This window comes from Cervus elaphus, chromosome 27 (genome assembly GCF_910594005.1).
Source record: "Cervus elaphus chromosome 27, mCerEla1.1, whole genome shotgun sequence".
In the NCBI taxonomy this organism is placed as follows: Eukaryota; Metazoa; Chordata; class Mammalia; order Artiodactyla; family Cervidae; genus Cervus; species Cervus elaphus.
The window spans coordinates 23,847,650-23,867,893 of record NC_057841.1 but is presented as its reverse complement, the minus strand read 5'-3'; the positions used below and the strand labels follow the sequence as shown (position 1 = coordinate 23,867,893).

Here is a 20,244-nt window from a genome sequence, read left to right as displayed (position 1 = left end):
CGGCTGCTGCCTCCCTGACTCCTGCCTGGGTGAGCACATGCACCCCAGTCAGTTGCCACCTCTGCCCCCTCCCACCAAAGCGCCAGTGCACCTCAGTTGCTGCCTCTGCCCCCTCTCACTTAGGTGAAGAGCAGATGCCTGTGGGTGGCCCATGCACAGTACCACCTTTTCACAGAGGTGAAACCCAAGCTGAAGCCCAGGGACTTTGCAAGGAAGGAAGAAGGTCTGAAATCTCTCCCTGCTGCTGCACAAACCACAGATTAAATACCTGAGATGGTCTCCATAAATTCAGCACCTGTGGAACAGCTGAATGGACAGGTACCCCCACAACTGAGACAGGTCTGGTTGTAGCAGCTGTGGAACTTGTCGGCACATACACTCAGGAGTAGACCAAGTCAGAGTCCAAGCTGCCCCCGTAGTGCCTGCAGTGGGTCCAGATCCAGGATTCCTGCAATCCTGAGACCTGACTTGAGTGGATTTATGCTGGGGGCCTGGTGAAGACAAAGCCTGATAAGACACCAGGGCCAACTGCTGGCATCCACACTGTTACAGTAGGGCTGAGAGCAGTGCCAGCAACACAGGAACTTGGGAGCTCACGCAACAGGTGAAAAATGACACGAGAAAGCATACCCACAGATGAGCAGCTCCGGAGGAGGGATTCTCAGTGACTTCTCTCCCAGTGGGAGTGCCCCAGACCTGCCTGCCTTGCACCACAGGTGAGAAGCACAGCAGGAATAAGATCTGGGGCCTCTGCTACAGCAGCTCGGGAGCAGACCCTGCCCCTGACAGAGCAGTGAAGATTACAGAGCAAAGGGGAGCTCCCCCCAGGCTCAGCATCCAGGGCAGGCTCTGGTCACCACACCAGCCAAACCCCCCTACCAAGGGGATAATGGCCAGCATACAGTGAGGAAAGAGGTGGCAAACATGCATACCGAAAACAGCCCTCTCGCCAAGCAGCACACACACACAAACACACACGTGAAAAATAGCCCTCTAAGGCTGTCTGAGGGTCTGGAATGGGGTGGAAGAACTGCCAACATTTAGTCTGGAAGGCCAGCAGGGCTTAGGTAAAGGAGCTCCAGAGGGCTGGGGGGAACAGAGACCTCACTCTTGAAGGGGACACAAGATTTTACATTCACTGGGACCTAGCAGAAAGCAATACCTCCATAGGAACCTGGGTTATACTTACCCAGGGGTCTTGGAGGGTCTCCTGGAGAGACAGGGATCGACCATAGCTCACTGGGGTGACAAGGACATTGTTAGCGGAGGCATCAGGGAATGTTAATTGGTGTGAGCTCTCTCAAGGATCCCCAGTTTGGAACCACTCAACAACCTGTGGTTTCCAGTTTTGGAACGCCTCCAGTCAAGCAATCAGCAAGAGAGGAACACAGCCCTACCCATCAGCAGACAAGCTTTCTAAAGTCGTACTAAGCTTACAGCCATCCCCAACACATTCCCTGACACAGCCCTGCCCACTAGAAGGACAAGACCCAACTCCACCCACCACAAGGCAACATTCCCTTCCACCAGGAAGCCTGCACAAGCCCCTGAATGGACCTCACCCACCAGGGAACATATACCAGACGCAAGAGGAACTACGATTCTGCAGCCTGTAGAAAGAAGACCATAAATACAGTTAGACAAAACAAGTCAACAGAGAAATATGTCTCTGTTGCAGATGAAGGAACAAGATAAAAACCTACAGGAACAACTAAATGAAGAGGAGATAGTCTACCTGAAAAAGCATCAAAATAATAATAATAAAAAAGCAAAATGGCTGTCTGAGGAGGCCTTACAAATAGCTATGAAAAGACTGGAAGCGAAAAAGCAAAGGAGAAAAGGAAAGATATACCCATTTGAATGCAGAGTTCCAAAGAAGAGCAAGGAGAGATAAGAAAGCTTTCCTCAGCAATCAATGCAAAGAAATAGAGGAAAACAACAGAATGGGAAAGACTAGACCTCTCTTCAAGAAAATTAGAGATACCAAGGGAACATTTCATGCAAAGATGGGCTCAACAAAGGACAGTAATGGTAGGGACATAAGAGAAGCAGAAGATATTAAGAAGAGGTGGCAAGAATACACAGAAGAACTGTACAAAAAAGATCGTCACGACCCAGATAATCAAAATGGTGCGATTACTCACCTAGAGCCAGACATCCTGGAATGTGAAGTCAAGTGGGCCTTAGGAAGCATCACTACGAACAAAGCTAGTGGAGGTGATGGAATTCCAGTTGAGCTGTTTCAAATCCTGAAAGATGACACTGTGATAGTGCTGCACCCAATATGCCAACAAATATGGAAAACTCAACAGTGGCCACAGGACTGGAAAAGGTCAGTTTTCATTCCAATCCCTAAGAAAGGCAATGCCAAAGAATGCTCAAACTACCGCACAGTTGCACTCATCTCACATGCTAGTAAAGTAATGCTCAAAATTCTCCAAGCCGGGTTTCAGCAATACGTGAACCATGAACTTCCAGATGTTCAAGCTGGTTTTAGAAAAGGCAGAGGAACCAGAGATCAAATTGCCAACATCCGCTGGATCATCGAAAAAGCAAGAGAGTTCCAGAAAAACATCTATTTCTGCTTTATTGACTATGCCAAAGCCTTTGACTGTGTGGATCACAATAAACTGTGGAAAATTCTGAAAGAGATGGGAATACCAGAGCACCTGACCCACCTCTTGAGAAACCTATATGCAGGTCAGGAAGCAACAGTTAGAACTGGACATCGAACAGACTGGTTCCAAATAGGAAAAGGAGTACATCAAAGCTGTATATTGTCACCCTGCTTATTTCACTTATATGCAGAGTACATCATGAGAAACGCTGGGCTGGAAGAAGCACAAGCTGGAATCAAGATTGCCGGGAGAAATATCAATAACCTCAGATATGCAGATGACACCACCCTTATGGCAGAAAGTGAAGAGGAACTAAAGAGCCTCTTGATGAAAGTGAAAGAGGAGAGTGAAAAAGTTGGCTTAAAGCTCAACATTCAGAAAACTAAGATCATGGCATCCAGTCCCATCACTTCATGGCAGATAGATGTGGAAACAGTGTCAGACTTTATTTTTTTGGGCTCCAAAATCACTGCAGATGGTGATTGCAGCCATGAAATTAAAAGACGCTTGCTCCTTGGAAGGAAAATTATGACCAACCTAGATAGCATATTAAAAAGCAAAGAGATTACTTTGCCAACAAAGGTCCGTCTAGTCAAGGCTGTGGTTTTTCCATTAGTCATGTATGGATGTGAGAGTTGGACTATAAAGAAAGCTGAGTGCCAAAAAATTGATGCTTTTATACTATGGTGTTGGACAAGACTCTTGAGAGTCCCTTGGACTGCAAGGAGATCCAGCCAGTCCATCCTAAAGGAGATCAGTCCTGGGTGTTCATTGGAGGGACTGAGGTTGAGGCTGAAACTCCAATACTTTGGCCACCTGATGCGAAGAGCTGACTCATTGGAAAAGACCCTGATGCTGGGAAGGATTGAGGGCAAGAGGAGAAGAGGACGACCAAGGATGAGATGGTTGGATGGCATAACCAACTTGATGGACATGGGTTTGGGTGGACTCTGGGAGTTGGTGATGGACAGGGAGGCCTGGTGTGCTGTGGTTCATGGGGTCGCAAAGAGTCTGACATGACTGAGCGACTGAACTGAACTGAACTGAAAGATCCAAAATCTTGGAAAAAGAATGGAGACACAGGCCAGCAAGGTACAAGAAATGTTTAACAAAAAGATAGAAGATTTAAAGAACAAACAGAGGTAAACAACACAATAACTGAAATGTGGAATACACTAGAAGGAATCAGTAGTAGAACAACTGAGGCATAAGCGCAAAGAAGTGAGCTGCAAGACAGAGTGGTGGAAATCACTGCTGCAGAACAGAATAAAGGAAAAGAATGAATAGAAATGGGGACAGTCTAAGAGACCTCTGGGACAACATTAAACACACCAACATTTGCATTGTAGGGGTCCCAGGAGACAAAGGGCCTAAGAAAATATTTGAAGAGTTTATAACATGGGAAAGGAAATAGTCACATCCAAGAAACTCAGAGAGTCCCACACAGTATAAACCCAAGGGGAAACATACCAAGACACATATTGATCAAATTAACAAAAATTAAATACAAAGAAAAAAATATTAAAGCAGTAAATAACATACAAGGTAATACCTGTAAGGTTATAAGCTGATTTTTCAGCAGAACCTCTGCAGGCCAGAAGAGAGTGGCATGCTTTATTTAAAGTGATGAGAGGGAAAACCCTACAACCTAGAATACTCTACCCAGCAAGGCATTCATTCAGATTGTACAGAGAAATCAAAAGCTTTACAGACAAGTAAATCTAAGAGAATTAATCACCACCAAACAGCTTTACAACAAATGCTAAAGAAACTTCTCTAGGCAGGGTGAAAAGAAAACAAAAAGAGACCACAGCTATAATAGAAACAAGAAAATTAAAAATGGGAAAGCTCATTTGCCTAGTAAAGGCAAACATAGAGTAAATGTGGGAAATCATCCACACACAAATATGATATGGTACAGATAGATAATGGAATATTACTCAGCCATAAAAAAGGAAAAAATAACACGGACCTGGAGATTGTCATACTGAGTGAAGTAAGTCAGAGAGAAAAAGACACATATGATACTACTAATATGTGGAATCCTTAAAAAAATGACACAGATGAACTCATTTCCAAAACAGAAATAAAGTCACAGATATAGAAAACAAACTTATGGTTTACCAGGGGGAAGCAGAAGCAGAGGGCAGGGATGAACTGGGAGATTGGGATTGGCGTGTACACACTGCAGTATATAAAACAGATCACTGGTAAGGACCTACTGTCCAGCACAGGGAACTGTTCTCAGTGCTCCACAGTGACCAGTTAGAAAAGAGTCTGAAAGAGTCGAGTTATGAATATGTAACCACTGATGCATTTTTCTGTTCAGCAGAAGCTAACACAGCATTATCGACCAACTAAATTTTTTAAAACATTTTTAAAAAATGAAACATTAGCCAGAGATCTTCCTATAAAAAGAATCTATCAAAAAGATGATGCTAAAAGATGTAAGAGATGATCTGCAAGGCCTTTTCAGCTTTATCATGAGAATTTGATATGTGAAAAAGCTCAATTATATTTTTAATAAATTAAAAGTTGGAAATTTTTGTTAAAAATGTTTTTAAAAAGAGGAGAAAATTATTAAATAAATAATAATAAAACAGAAACAAAAGATTTTTCTTTCCATGCCATGTTACTACTTAGCATTCCAAAAGTAAAACGTAATTACCAACTAAACCTTGCTCGTTAGAAACAGAAACCAAATCAGCCCTGGAATGGTTAGTTGACCATCTTACTTGTTTTAGCCCAATGTTGAGTTCTTTAAAAGAAGCGTTCACAATTTATGCCTACCTTGAAAGTTTTCTGGGGGTAGAATCAATTTAATTTGGAGGGCTTAAAGGTACAAATTTTCTGTATTCTATTTTGTCAAGGAGAGGAAAGAACTTTTCTTATGACAGTTAAAAGGAGCAAAATAAAGCAATCTACTTTCTTGGGCGTTTTTACCCTAAACGCAAATCATCAGGACTTTAATCATCAGGTTTACCAATCAAATCTCTAATTAGTCTGTTATTGCACACACCCACGTTTTTAAAAACAAGATATTGTGGACCACTGGTGTTTATAAAACCAAAACAACCCACCGAGCTTTCCATCTGCCATTGTTGCATTTCAGAGGGGAAGAGAGCTTACTTCTAAAGCTTGGGGATTCCTATAATCTCGCATATATTATTCATGATAGACTCTTGCATTTTCTTTTATTGAATGCCCAAATTATTTCCTTTATTGTACATGCAGGGACAGTGGCAGAATTTCGAAAAGATGCGTCCACGTCTCCTATGACAACAGGGAGCCAGAAGGAGCCTGTGATCCCAGCTACGTCATCCTCCCAACATGACAGCTCCCGGTGAGTTTCAGGGGTTCTTTGCCTTACCATTCTCCAGGTGAGAACTTCTGCTGTGTTATTTAACAAAAAGTGAAAAATTTTAACAGTTCTTAATGTCTCCAACTCAAGAGAGAGGCCCTTATTTGGAAGCGTCTACATACGACCAGGTAGAACTCCTGGAGCCCTTTCCTTTATCCTTAATTGGTAATGGTAATTGACAGGGTTTCCATGGAAATGCAAAGCTAATCTTACCTTTCATCAGAAAATGTTTAGGAGCAGGTCCTACCCAGTTTATCCTGAAATTGTTATATACTTGGACTGTAAGCTTAACTTACTGAATCAATTGATACTGAAAACCATAGTGGGTTTTGTACTACAGTTAAATGACTGTCAACATTTACTTATACCAGAGACATTTGAGGAGCTAATACTTTGATTGGCCTTTTCTACAGTCAAGAAAAGAAATATGTTATTAAAATTTCTCATGTCTAGTAAGCCAACTCCTATATTATACATTTAAGGCTGAATATATAAACATTAACACCAAAAGGGCATGTTTGTGTTTCCTTGGGGATATGATTTTTTAAGCACTTAAATTCCTAGCATCTTATCCAGTAAATATAGATTTTAAGACTTAATTTTAAAGAACTTTTGGGAAATGACTCAGCACAGAGGATAATAGTAATGGAAGAGTTAAGGTAAAGAGGAAAGGCAGTCTGGGTTTTCAAATGAATTTCCCTATCTTTGATGCTAAGATCTTGGATCAGATCTTAAACACTACTCTAATGTGTTTTTGATGATTGCACTTCAATTTCGTGAGAGGCATGAAAAAGAATAAAATGTTTCCCCAGTAAGAGTTTTATAGAACATCTTCAGCACACATTTTCTGAAATGACCATATCAACTTTGTGGAGTTTTACAAGCCCAGGTTAAAATCGCAGTGAAGACTCATATCTACAGACCTTAAAAAAAGGATTCTTTCTCTGTTAGTTCTTAATGCTGCAGATGAGCTAGATACAGATTCTCAGAAGCTTCTTAAATAATGAGCATTTGGCTAAATGAAACAATGTGCAGCACCCCAGATTTTATCCTTAACAGTGCGTGATGGCATATTATAGGTCTGCAATACAAAGTGCAGAGTTGAAAAAAAAAGATTCGTACTATGAAAATCAGTTACCAAGAAAGCACAGTGGTTGCTTTCCAGACTTCAGAATCAAGATTATTTGAATTATTTTTATTTCAAAATGTAGAAAAGGAATTTTTATAGACTACTTTTACATATAAGCTTTTAATGCAAAAGGAAAGCCCGTTATTCTTCATTCCAAGAAACCTTTGACAGTACTGAGAAGAACAAGAATAAAAGCCCTTTCCTGTCTACCCAAAATTCCAAGAATTGTCAAGACCTGCAGAAAAGGATGGGAATGGAACAGGGGCCGTGGGAGACAGTTTTTCCTTTGTTCTCTGAAAAGTGCTAACACCTAGGAGAGTCCCATATGGGTCCATGTGCAGGTGATAAAACCCAGCGTGGCAAAATCATCTTTCTCATTCACAGTGTAGGTTGTTAATTGTTCTCTCTGCTGCCTGTCAGTGTAATGTGAAATTTTCATTCCCCATTCAAGATGGGGAAAGTTGTGGCTGAAAATGTTAACATTTGCATTTTTATTTGTTGATTTATTTAAAGGACAGCCTCTCCTACAGCAATCCATCACTTGGTGACACCCCAAATATGAATAATGTATTGTAGACTTGCGGTTACAATGTGTAATAAGTGCTAGAGACAGTAAAGGAATGTTAACTATGTTGCAAATGTAATATTTATTGACGCATAAAGTTTATTGCTTTCGAGGTTCAATAATACTGACCATAGGACATTAATATCACTTATCCTGATTTTAGCAGGGCACCTTTGTGTGTGAAAATATTCATCTATCTCATGCTAACAAAATAAATACGTAATTTACAGCACAAGCAAAGAGGGCTTTATAGTTTTCTGTGCTGAGAGTGGCAATTCTTCTGTCTTTCTGTTTTACATCTGGCCTCCAACGCTGATCACACACCCCTGAGGTGTCCAAGAAAGTGGGCATCTTGGCATAAGAAGGTGGCACCACTGAACTAAACAGTGCCATGCATTTCTGCTGGACTGGAACAGGCAACACCCCTAGACCATGACACCTGAAGAGAGGACTGGAGGGACTTTTCTCCCGGTCATTCTGAATACCAGTGGGTAGGTGCACCTTTGCTCACAAAGAAAGTTGAATAAATACTTTTCCTGACACGACTCTGAGTCAGAGTTTACCCAATTCTGCTTGATCTTCTGGTCTCCAGTGAGGAGCCAGAGCTGGGCAAGTTACCAGTGAATTTGTTATAAGCAGAAATGTTGCTGATAATTAACCCTTTGGGGCCTTCTAGAATTAGTTGTGTCTGTTGCCAGCATAAAGATCATATAAGAAATATCTGAGATCCAGAGCAGAAGAAGTAATGTTAATTAGCAACCGTCAGCTGAAATTGTCATCCCCATTAAGATGCAGAGTTATGTATTTCTTCGTTATAAATAACCTTTCTAATTGTACTTGATGTATGCCAATTTAATCAAAAAGCATACTTGCAACAGGCAGATATTTGCATTAATGTAACTTTGAATCTTCAAATCTTTTATTTCAGATTTGAGGAGAAAAGTCTATTACATGCTGTATATTTTTTAAATGTTGGTATCTTTTTCTATTCAGATATGTATATCTGGAACATTTTATATTAAAATGAAGACAATATCTTGTGAAGCTGTTCATTGAAACAGAAGTCTTGGGAGGTGGGAGGGGGAATCGGGATGGGGAATACGTGTAAATCTATGGCTGATTCATATCAATGTATGACAAAACCCACTGAAATGTTGTGAAGTAATTAGCCTCCAACTAATAAAAAATTAAAAAAAAATAAATAAAGTATTGGTGGAGTTTCCGTCGGTCTTATGACAACTCAGTGATGATTGTGTTAAACTGATAAATAAAGACAAACACCAGGCCTGCAGCAGCAGTGTTAGTCACTCAGTCCCTGAAGTAAAAGGTTACTAAGGCCCCCTTCTTGCTGTTCTTCCCTGACTCAGAAGAGCTAAGGCCAGTACTCTTAAATTTTCTTTTTTTCCTGCCTCTGAGATGTGAAGAGAAAAAGACAGATCTCACCAAATCATGGCCAATTAGTGAATTTTTGGAACTGGAGCTGTGGTTAGCCTATTTCTAGGATGTACTATTCACCCCAGTAGTCTAGGTTTTTTTTCAGAAAGATTAGTTTATATCACAACAGCAAGTTGAAGTTTTCTGTTTTACTTTGTTTGGTTTGTTTTTTGATGTATGTCATGGGAGATGATTTTGTAGAGCTTATTTTTCGTTGAGGGAGGTTGGGAAATATTTGTGTATGTGCTTTAAAGGACTTAATAGCTTATTGGGGAAACTTTAAAAAAAAATAATAAGCTGAATTTTTTTTTTTTTTGAGGCCTTGGCCCTTTGCTGTAACCATACGCCTAATGTGTTCCAAAAAATTTGCTGTAAGTTTCCACCTTGCTGAGCTTTTTATAGAGCAACTGCCAAGACACACTTGTGCTCACAGGCTACTGTTCACACGCAGCTGACTTGAAAGTCAATTGTGGAGACTCATCCACTGAAGTTGAGATTGAGGGACCCAGGCGTTGCTTCTTAACTATTTGGATGACTTTTACTTCTTTTTTTCTTTTTTCTGATCCCAAATTTCAGTGTTTTTTCATTCATTCACACTGTGTGAAGCTTGGATTTAGTTCTGAGGTATAGGCACTAAGCCCATAAAACTCTGATTTAGATTAATAATCTGACAGACTGACTTTAAGGGTCGGAATTTGTTTTTATAACTTGATAGGAAGTTAATCTAAGAGAAAGGAAAGGATTGTGTTTCCATCACACACACAATGGCCAGATTGCAACACTTTCTTGCACTTGTGCCCAGAATCCTATCACAAAATCTTTTTTTTTAAATCAGAACTTTTCCTCACCTAGACATTCACACATATATTTTTAGTACCTAACCAGATCCCCTCATATGCCTAGCACATAACAATGTATTATTCTGCCAAGGTGGAGAGAGAAGAACTAAACTAAAATCCATAACCTCAAACTAGAGCCTTGCAGGCACTACTTGGCTTTATGTGGTCTGTTTGAACAGCAGACCTCACTGCCTCTATACAGTAGAGCATATGAGTGGTGACCGTATGTGACGATACTGGCTTCTATTCATTGGATGCCTGTTGTGTATCAGGTATTGTGTTGGGCATGTTCAGATATGTCCTTTCATAATATATGTTCGTACAAATTACATGTCATTGTAAAGCTCTTTTTAATGACTATTAAAACTCATTTTCAAAGTATTGGATTTCTCTTAGAATTTTCAAAATGATTTCCAAAAGTGTGAACTTCTAGGCCAAGGACTATTATTTTAACTTTGTCTACCCTCAGAATAACACTTTCACAGTACACATAAAGCACCATTCACTATAACATTTTCATTTTGTGTATATTGTAAATAACAAAATAAAAACAAAACTTAATGAACTCCAGGAGATAGTGAAGGACAGGGAAACCTGTCATGCTGCTGTCCATGGGGTTGCAAAGAGTCAGACACAACTTAGCAACTGAACAACAAAATGAAATACTGCACAAAATGATGACAAATAAAAAGGGATAATGTGGAAACTTTAGAAAAGAATTGGTTGAATATGTAAAAGAAAATATGAAGTTATAAATATATTTATCTTCCATATCAGGAGATGAAAAGCTCAGCCATTCAAAAGGATTTTTATTTAAGCCAAGTTGATAAATTGAAATTCCCTGCTAGCAGGTGCATTAATACCAAGAACAGTTGCATGCATGGAAATTTTTGTGTGTTTGATGAAGAGATGTTGCTTTTAATTAAGCCATGATTTGGGACTGTTACTGTAATTCCCACTGTTAAAAGCCATTAATATAATCATCCATTCCTCTTGTACACACTGCTTATAGAGTGTGTAAATTAAGAAAACAGAAACAAATAGGCTAAATAGAAATAATAAAGACATAGTTTAATTCCAAGAAATGAATTCAACTTGAGGAAACCTGTCAATACATTCTTGACATAGAAAGAACATACAGTACAGAGAAAGTACACATCATAACAGCTTACATTTACTAGCCACTTAGAGTTCTAGTCCTTGTCTCAGGAAATCTCTGTAAATTCTAGGTGAAGGGATTATAAGAGCTATTTTACTGCTCATATGTTTCTATATTTTCTATATGTTTTATAACAACAATGTATTACTTAGGTAACTTTGAAAACAATATTTAAAAGAAAACAAAGGGCATACATTCATAGGAGGGAAACCCACTTCATTATTTTACACTCTGTAGTGCCAAGTAGTTGCAAAAAACCTGTTATCCTTGGAACATATGACATAATTCTGTTATTCCTTTGTTGAGCCAGCAGTAGGTGAGGATTATGCTTCCTCGGTGGGTCTTCTCTCGGGGACTGAACTGTGGAAAATGCTGTGATTAGTGATATCTGTTCAGTATTTTCAGTTTCTTTTATCATTTCAGTTCTGAGCCTCATTTAGACTTGCTCATTTGGTCCAAGGTCATCAAATTCCCTTCACTTCTGTATTAAGAAATATTTGTTGAGTGTTACTTCCTGTCCTAGTCACTTAAATGCTTTTATAAAAATGATATATGGGCCTAATGTAATCCTCACAATCATGAAAAAGTAAAGCTCAGAGAAGCAATTACAGAACATTTAAGAGCCAGGGGATAATAATTTTAACACCCAGGTTAATAGGCCTAGGTTTCAATGCTAGCCTGTGTGGTTTTGAGCAAATCCCTTAGTTTAATCTATAAAATGGGGATAATAATATCTCCCTCATAGGCTTGTCATTAATGGTTAAGCAAGATATATTACATAGAGTACCAAGCACGGTCCTGGTACATGGCTAATAGGAGCTGTCATTGTAGAACTTGCCAGCACCACACAAGCAATAGGAAACAGAACTCTGATTTGCACCTTGCTGTTATAATTCAAAACTCTGTGTGAATTCCCTGACAAAAGGTTAGGAATAGGGTTAGGCTCATCTGAGAGTGGGCAGTACTGCTGCATTTTTTAATATTTACCATGTAAATGCTCTTGCAAACATACCTGAGCCTGATTCCTCATGTGAAAATAAGAGTATTAATAACGACCTTGCCAATTTGCTCAGAGGATTAAACATGACTAGATATGCAAAGCTTTAACTTGGGGCTGGGTAACAATATGCCCTCAGTGTTAGCTTCCTTTTCTGTGCTCTGGGCAGCAGGATTTTGGGGGGTACTTGGAACACAGTATATGTGAATGACAGAGAGTCCCCTTGCAAAATGCACCGAGTGGCAGAGCTGTACAGAAATGTGGCTTAGAAGCCAGCTGAATAACCTGCATTCACAGTTACTGATAATGGATTTCTTTCCATAATTAGCCCTTTGTAAAAATTCTGAAAGGGCTTAATTCCCTTTAGAGCAGTGGTTCGGAAATCTATGTGCACATTGGAGTCACTTAGGAATCTTTGTCAAAGTAGCAGTTTCTAGGCCTTACCTGGGTTAATTGAACCAGCATTGCCAGGAATGGGCACCAGTGATGTACAATTTTTATTTTCCCGGATGACTCCGACATACTTGGTCTAAAGACCAAGTATTTGGAAGCCCTACTCTGGAGCTGCCCATCTTCTCACTGCCCAACCCCTGCACACTGACATTCTCCCTTTCTCCTTTCTGCCTCTCTCCTGTCCCAGGGCCTCTCCCGTCCGTCAGCAATTTTCTGTAGCAATTGTCATTCTCTCCCCAAGAGACTATCAGGATACACTGGTAAGCCTGCAGTGAAAAAAAATTATTAAGAAGCCCTTGAAGAACTCCATTCACCAATCTCAATTGTTGAAATTGGAGACTAATCACTGGGACATATTGTTGATGGCTTTCTTCTCTATGAAGTATATGGACACATCATTCTATCCATGAAGGAACTCTCAGCAAACAGGAGAAAGATGCCTAAGGAAATAATTCCTAATGTTTTCTCCCACTTTTCTCCTTCTCTGCTTTATCCTTTTTTCACAGTACTCATCACCTTCCAGTATACTGTATAACTTACTGATAAATTTTGTCATCTGCCTCACCTGTGTCACATGGAACATAAACTCATGAGGATAAAGATTTCTATTGTATTCATTACTGCATCCCTATGCTGAGCAGGGCCTGGCTCATGGTAGACATTCAATAAAATATTTATTGGATGAATGAAAGAATGAATTAATGATCACAAAATGGATGTTTCCTTTTATTTATTTATTCAGCCACACCATGTGGCTCCTGGGATCTTAGTTCTTCAACCAGGGATCGAACCCAGGCCCATGGCAGTGAAAGTGCCAAGTCCTAATCCCTGGACCACCAGGGAATCCCCCAAAATGAATGTTTCCTTTTAAATTTATCAGTTCATACATTAGTGTAGACAACAATTTTCCTTCATTTCTTCTCCATAGCTACAAAAGAATCATGTTTATACCCAGCTAATATTAATACATTTGTTGTGCTTCATTTATTTCCCAGAACTTCCTCACATTTTCATCTACTTGAAGATTTTCCCACTGTATGAGAATTGGAAATGTTTTAGGTTGTCAGGAGGTTTCCAGACTGGATGACAGCAAGCTCTCAATTGTGACCAGTTTTGGCACGTTCTTTGCGTTGGGATTTGTTGCTTCCTTAACATCTCACAATTATCTTCGCTAAGTGAATGTAGAGTGTATACCACTCCATTATCTTGTGTTCATCCATATCCTAGAGCTTCTTCTAAAGCTCTGCTTAGGCCTGCGGCTAGTTTTCTGTTTTGGTTTCCTCAAGTTAATATCCTTACATGCAGACAGGCAGCATGGCTTACAGGAAAGGCCTTGAGAATTAAGGTCCAAAGACCTGTATTCATCCTGCCTCTTTGCCTAGCAGTGGCAAAACCTTGACAACATGGACCCTCAACCACATGGACCTCAGTTTTCCAGCTGTCCATCCTATGTCTAAACCATACCCTCCATTTAGAGATAAGGTCAAAATGGAAACATGTACATCTATGTCTTGATTTCAGAGTAAGTTACACATTTTGAGGATAAAGTAATGGAGAGATGAGTATTTTTTCAAAAATAATTAAATAATTGATTTCAGAATAACATAGTTTAAACTTCTCTTCAAAATCTTTGGGTTTCCTGCTGGCCAGTAGCTTAGAAATGCTAAGGAGATAAACCAGCTTGGCTCCACATCATTCCAAGCACAGGGACAAGCAACCCGTGGGTATTGCTGGCCTTCCCAGTGACAGGAGGCCAGGTGTAATCTACGTTTCCTGAGAGTAAGCTCCGTGAACATGTGTTTACATCTGAAGTTTTTTTTCTTTTTTGAGGTTTAAATGAAATTGTATCTGGAAAACATTAGATTTTACTTTAGGAAGGACACTCGGAGTAAAACAGAAAAAAGTTAGTATCCTTGAAGTCCAAATTAAAGTCACTAGTCATGCTGAAAAAGGTGACTGGGTATTAGTGTAGGCTACATACTTTGTCATAGGACAAGAGTGGTCAGGATTGTGTGTGATGGTGCCAAGTATGCCACTGAGTAAAATCAAAGACAGTATCAACAACAAGACTTGCTATGAAAAAGACAGAGAATAATGTAGCAGTTAATAGTCACTGACTAATGCATTTTCAGCTCAGTTGGACATTTTTGCACACTGTTTATGTATTCAAATATATACATGTGTTATATTGAGTGAGTGAGTGAAGTCGCTCAGCCGTGTCTGACTCTTTGCGACCCCATGGACTGTAGCCTACCAGGCTCCTCTGTCCATGGGATTCTCCTAGCAAGAATACTAGAGTGGGTTGCCATTTCCTTCTCCATATATGTTATATATACTACTTTTAATATATTTAACATTTTTCATATTTTCCCATAAACTATTTGCTTTTGATATTAATAAGCCCCTCCCCCAAAAAAGAAATTACAATCCTTTTTTTTTTTTTTCACTTTCAACCTATCTTCTCTTTATTTCTTATGGAGAAATAGATTTTAGCATTTTGCATTATCTACAAATTTTTGTGAGTCTAACCACAAAACTTGAGACAGGTACACAGAAATTTCTTGTAAATAATAAAGGGAAACACATGAATATTGTTATTTTCATTAGCATTAATACACCTTTTTGGGGACTATGTATGGGCCACTTGGTGTACAGATCCTAATGTTACCCATGAAAGAAAAAGTTCAAGTTGGTCTTGAAGCTCAAGAGTAGTTGGCCAGTGCATTACATATTTACTTACCAAGATTTTCATCGATTTTCTTTCTGTTGTGGGTGCCTACTGAAATAAGACTGTTACTAAGATTGAAAGCTCATCATCTCGTTGCTTTGTACCCACCCCTAAATGGCTGTAAAATGATCAGCTTGTCTGGAAGGTAAGCCTCTTGGCCAGCAAGGGGAACATGATTAGTAGTACACATGAGAGGGTGTTTCTTCCTTTGGGAAAGCTGGGAAATTCTGAAGTGGATTGTGACTTGTATTAGAGTAGGGACCCTGCTTCAAGCTTTCCCTGTCATAGGACATGAGCTACTTGAAAACCAGAGCCAATCATTAGAGCCGAGAAGGACAGACCAGGACATTCCAGACCAGGACAATGAGTAGAAAGCAGACAGATCTTGTTTGTAATCACAATAAAAGGCCTGCCATCAGTTGTGCTTCTTGGAGAATTCATCCTTTCCACATTTTGACAATTTAAAAATCACCTGGATTAATGTTCATATTAAATAATAATAATAAATAAAGGATAAAAGATAAAATGGATGGGATTGTTAGCCATGGGATTGATTTTTAAATCTTATTTAGTAAATAAATAAAGGGTGATGGAAGTTGTACCCTAGGGATTGTCTTCTTTCTGTGAGTCTGAGTAACCCTGAGAAAGTGAAAGTGAAAATCACTCAGTCATGTCTGACTCTTTGTGACCCCATGGACTATACAGTCATGGAATTCTTCAGGCCAGAATATTGGAGTGGGTAGCCAGTCCCTTCTCCAGGGGATCTTCCCAAACCAGAGATCTTACCTAGGTCTCCCACATTGCAAGCAGATTCTATACCAGCAAAGCCACAAGGGAAGCCCAGAGTAAACCTACTGAGGCATTTTTTAAGAGCCAGAACAAAAGCTAGAGCTGGTGCACCATGCCATTTCACAATGAGTAAAAGGATGTTAAGTTTATTTTCTTGTTGAGGGCTGTCTCCTCCCCTCACCCTGGAAGAAATGTGTACAACAAAAGTCGGTGCAGTCATGTACTTGGCACGTGGTATAACCTGATAAATGCTAGAAGTGTCAGGCCTTGGGACACTTGTGCTACCAGGTGCAGCGTGGACCGATCACCACAAGTGGCATTCTGTGTGGACTGTCACTCGGCTGCCTCTACATGTTCTTCGTTAATGAATCCGTGCCCTCCTGCATGTGGAGTTGGTGGTGCAGTGTGCCCCAGCTCGGAGACTTTTCAGTCAGAGTGTGTCTTCATCCTGTCCAGCCCCATGTCTGCTGTCTTCACTATCTCCGCTCCTGACTGAGAAACGAGCTGCTCCTAAACTAGAACTTCTCCATGGACCCGCTGTTACACCGCACAACTGACCCCTGTCTTTGGGCATTGGGAAGAAACAGAGTGATTGTGCAAGAGCCAGATTCTGGTAAGAGCTGAGGTGTTGCTGCATCTCAGGGACAGATCCTAATTGTCACACAGGCCATTGGTTTACAAAAGGAACAAGCTAACTAGTGGCAGAACTAAGACTGGAGCTGGCCCCGGAGCCAGTGGGAGCCACGGCACCCTGAACAGCTGGAGAGTTAGGGGTCGGCGGCACCGCTGGGACACGGTAGATGAGCCACCCTGAGCCAGGCTGCAGTTTCCCATCACTCCTCATCCCTTGTGGCTCAGCTGGTAAAGAATCCGCCTACAATGTTTGAGACATGGGTTCGATCCCTGGGCTGGGAAGATCCCCTGGAGAAGGGAAAGGCTACCCACTCCAGTATTCTGGCCTGGAGAATTCCATGGACTACAGTCCATGGGGTTGCACAGAGGCAGACACGACTGAGAGACTTTCATTTTACTCATCCAGGTGCGACTGGAGCCCAGTGGCTTCTCCAGACCTGTCCTTCCAGTCCACTGAAGCTTCACCAGCTTGTCTCAGTTCTTTTATCTGCCCCCTTTGAGTATAAATATTTTTGTCAGCAGCAAATTGTTTCTACAGATATACAGCTATAGGTCACATGGCACTGACTTTTATTCAACCCAGAAGGTTTCATGCTACGACCAGAGTACTGTGTCATTACCTCAGCAAAGTCTTTTGTATCAATGTGAGGATTTCAGCTTCACACCCTGCAGACTTCATGGTCTTCTGTGCTCTCTTTGCCTCTGTTGTGGCATAAAGGGTAAATCCCTGTGTCCCGTTCAGCTTACATTGAAAAAAATAAAGTTGATCCATTTGAGATCTCCAAATAAAGACAGATAAAAATCTATAGGCAAAAAGCTTTTATTAAAGAAAAAAAGAATTATTTTCAGCTAATATGGCTTTCCATATGGATGAGTTTGGTCTCAAGGCACGAAAGAGGAAAAAACTTCTGTGTTAACGTTGGCCTCTGGTCCTATTTCATTATTACATATTATCTTTTGACTTTACTGATTGAAACACAAGGTGTCCTCAAGTGTTTAGGTATCATAAAAATCAGGCTGGGGCCAAGATCTGTTTTTAACCAGTCACTGCTAGCAAAGAAATTAAAGTTTCTCCTTCAAACAACTGTTGATTTGAAAGAGAGAAGGAAACATTGTAGTAGAGAAAGCTGTCAGTTTTAGGAAATGTCTGGAATAAGTTAATAGCAACCAAGGTAGAAACAAATCAGAACTTATTATTTAAACTGAATATTTGATTAAAACAATTTTTAAAATGAAATAAAAACCTTACATATGGACGTTTGCCATATCAAGGCTTAAGATCAAAGATATCCCAGAATTAGAGTTATAGCTTAATATCATAAATTGTTTAATGTTAACTGCTAAGAGATATATTCATTTAACCTTTGCAAAAAGTATGAAATACTGTGTGACCTATAAATTTACCTTCTTGCCACCACCTTCAGCCTGTGGCCCCAGTAAGGTTGAACTGCCCAATGAACTCAATTGGCTATGATCACTCCCTCATGATACCATCTGTCCTCCCCAGAGGGCCGTTGTGTAGGGGCAGGGAAAGCCATTTGAGAATCTGTTTGCTAATTAATTTTTAAAGGAACTGACACCAGTGATTGGCAGCAATCACGTCAACATTTACGCTTAGTTGGGACAGTTGTAGTGATAATATATATTTTTTAAAGTGACATTTTAAACCACCTATAATCCTCCCACCCACTGTATACACCACTGTTAATATTTTAGTCTTTCATGTATTTCCTTCCAGTCCTTTTTTTTCTTTTACATCTTATATACTTCTCTTTTTTTAAACTAACTTTTTCTAAATGGTGAAATATCTGGAAGTTTAAAAGCAAAAACTCTTCTTTGTGTTAATCATCCCATGAAAATTAGCAGTGCTAAATAAAATCACCTGGATAGACCTGTCAGCAACATTGATTGTTGGAATGAGAACGTACATGTTTCTCTTATAAGTTACTTTAGAGATGCTATGATATGATTGTTTCCAATAAAATGTCTCTTCTTTTTTCTTTATTGGATTGATACACAAATTTAATGCAAAGTATAAATCACTGATATAAAATATATGCATATTCTAAACATGACTCTTACATTTGTCCTTTCGATGAAAAAATATGTATTAAAGTTAAATCATACAATTAGAATGAATTTCTTTGTAAAAGAAAAAAAAATTGATCAAGTGTGATCTTCCTGGTTAGGAGTACTGCAAGACCAAGTTTTGCTGGAGTATACCACTCCTATCTGGGCTTCCCAGGTGGTGCTAGTGGTAAAGACCCTGCCAATGCAGGAGACATGAGATGCGCTTCTGATCCCTGGATCAGGAAGATCCCCTGCAGGAGTGCATGGCAACCCATTCTTGCCTGGAGAATCCCATGGACAGAGGAGCCTGGCAGGCTGCAGTCCATAGGGTCACAAAGAGTCAGACATGACTGAAGTGACATAGCACACACACTCCATTCCTGTCTGCCCACTGCCATTCTGCTTTGGCAGTTTTCAGGATTAGAGGCAGCTTTGACAAGCCATATCGCTTTACCTTGTGGCCATCTGGAGTTTGAGCTAAGAAGCTCAAGCTAAGCCCCAAGCCTCTCTTAAGACACCAAAGTGAAGTTGGATTTGCATCTTAGATACCCCATTTATTTATTCTTTTACCTCCTTCCTTCCATTTATCATTAACTTTGACCCAAACAAGGGACATCAGGCTTAGGTACTGTGCTGGCCCCAGGTCAGCTCCAATGAACCAGAAGATCTTCCCCTTTCCACCAGTCTTCAGTCTTTCTTACTGACACTGCTTATATTTCAGTATCAAATTTATGGTACTTTTCCTTGCCATCCAGTTTTCTAAATTCTTCCAAATTAGGATAGATTGCTGATCTGTCTGAGTCTTGTTACTGCCAGAGCCAGTGGCCTCCCCAGTCTTGGTGATCCTGTTGAAACTCCAGTTTCTTCCCCCTTAATTTCTGCTTTTTCCATTCCATGTGTTTACAACTGAAATATTTTCACCCTATTTGGCTGCCCTTGTTTTCTCCTCTATTGACTCCCCTTCTCTTCCTTTCTTTCTACTGAACCATTCTAATTTTTCTAGCATCAGTGAAGCCCACTGAAAGAAGTTAGAGAAGTAAATCAGATATAGTTTCTTGCACTGTTTCTTATCCACACCTGCCTCCCCAATAGCACAGGATAGAGGCAGGAACACTTGATGCACTCTAATCGCATCTATTTTAGTGGTCTGGGTCAGAGGCATTTTCATTAGGAGGATTTCCTGGCTACTGTAATGTCAGGCAAACATGACTTGTATTCAAGCATATCAGCTGTTCCACCAGTGGCATTCCATTTAGTAGGGGAGTTGCCTTTTTCAGGGTACATACTATTTACTGTTGCTCTTACTCATCCCAAAAAGCTGGATGTTCCCCCCCTCTAATTTTCATCCAAGCTGTCACAGACTATGACCAGTTGGGGGTCATACATTAACCAACAGGTACCTCTCTGTGCAGCTGTGTCCAGAACTAGGGAAACAGTCTGAGTCCACAGTCTTGAAAAATCATTGAAGT

At 40.1% G+C, this 20,244-nt stretch overlaps 1 protein-coding gene across 3 annotated transcripts in view; it reads left to right on the top strand.

Moving 5' to 3' along the window:
- Positions 1-20,244, top strand: part of KIAA1328 (KIAA1328 ortholog) — a 440,823-nt gene that overhangs the window by 351,244 nt on the left and 69,335 nt on the right. For all 3 annotated transcript variants that reach the window (XM_043889124.1, XM_043889126.1, XM_043889125.1), the window contains one exon: positions 5,853-5,961. In XM_043889124.1, coding sequence (XP_043745059.1) covers positions 5,853-5,961 — 109 coding nt within the window. The remainder of the gene's footprint in view (positions 1-5,852; positions 5,962-20,244) is intronic.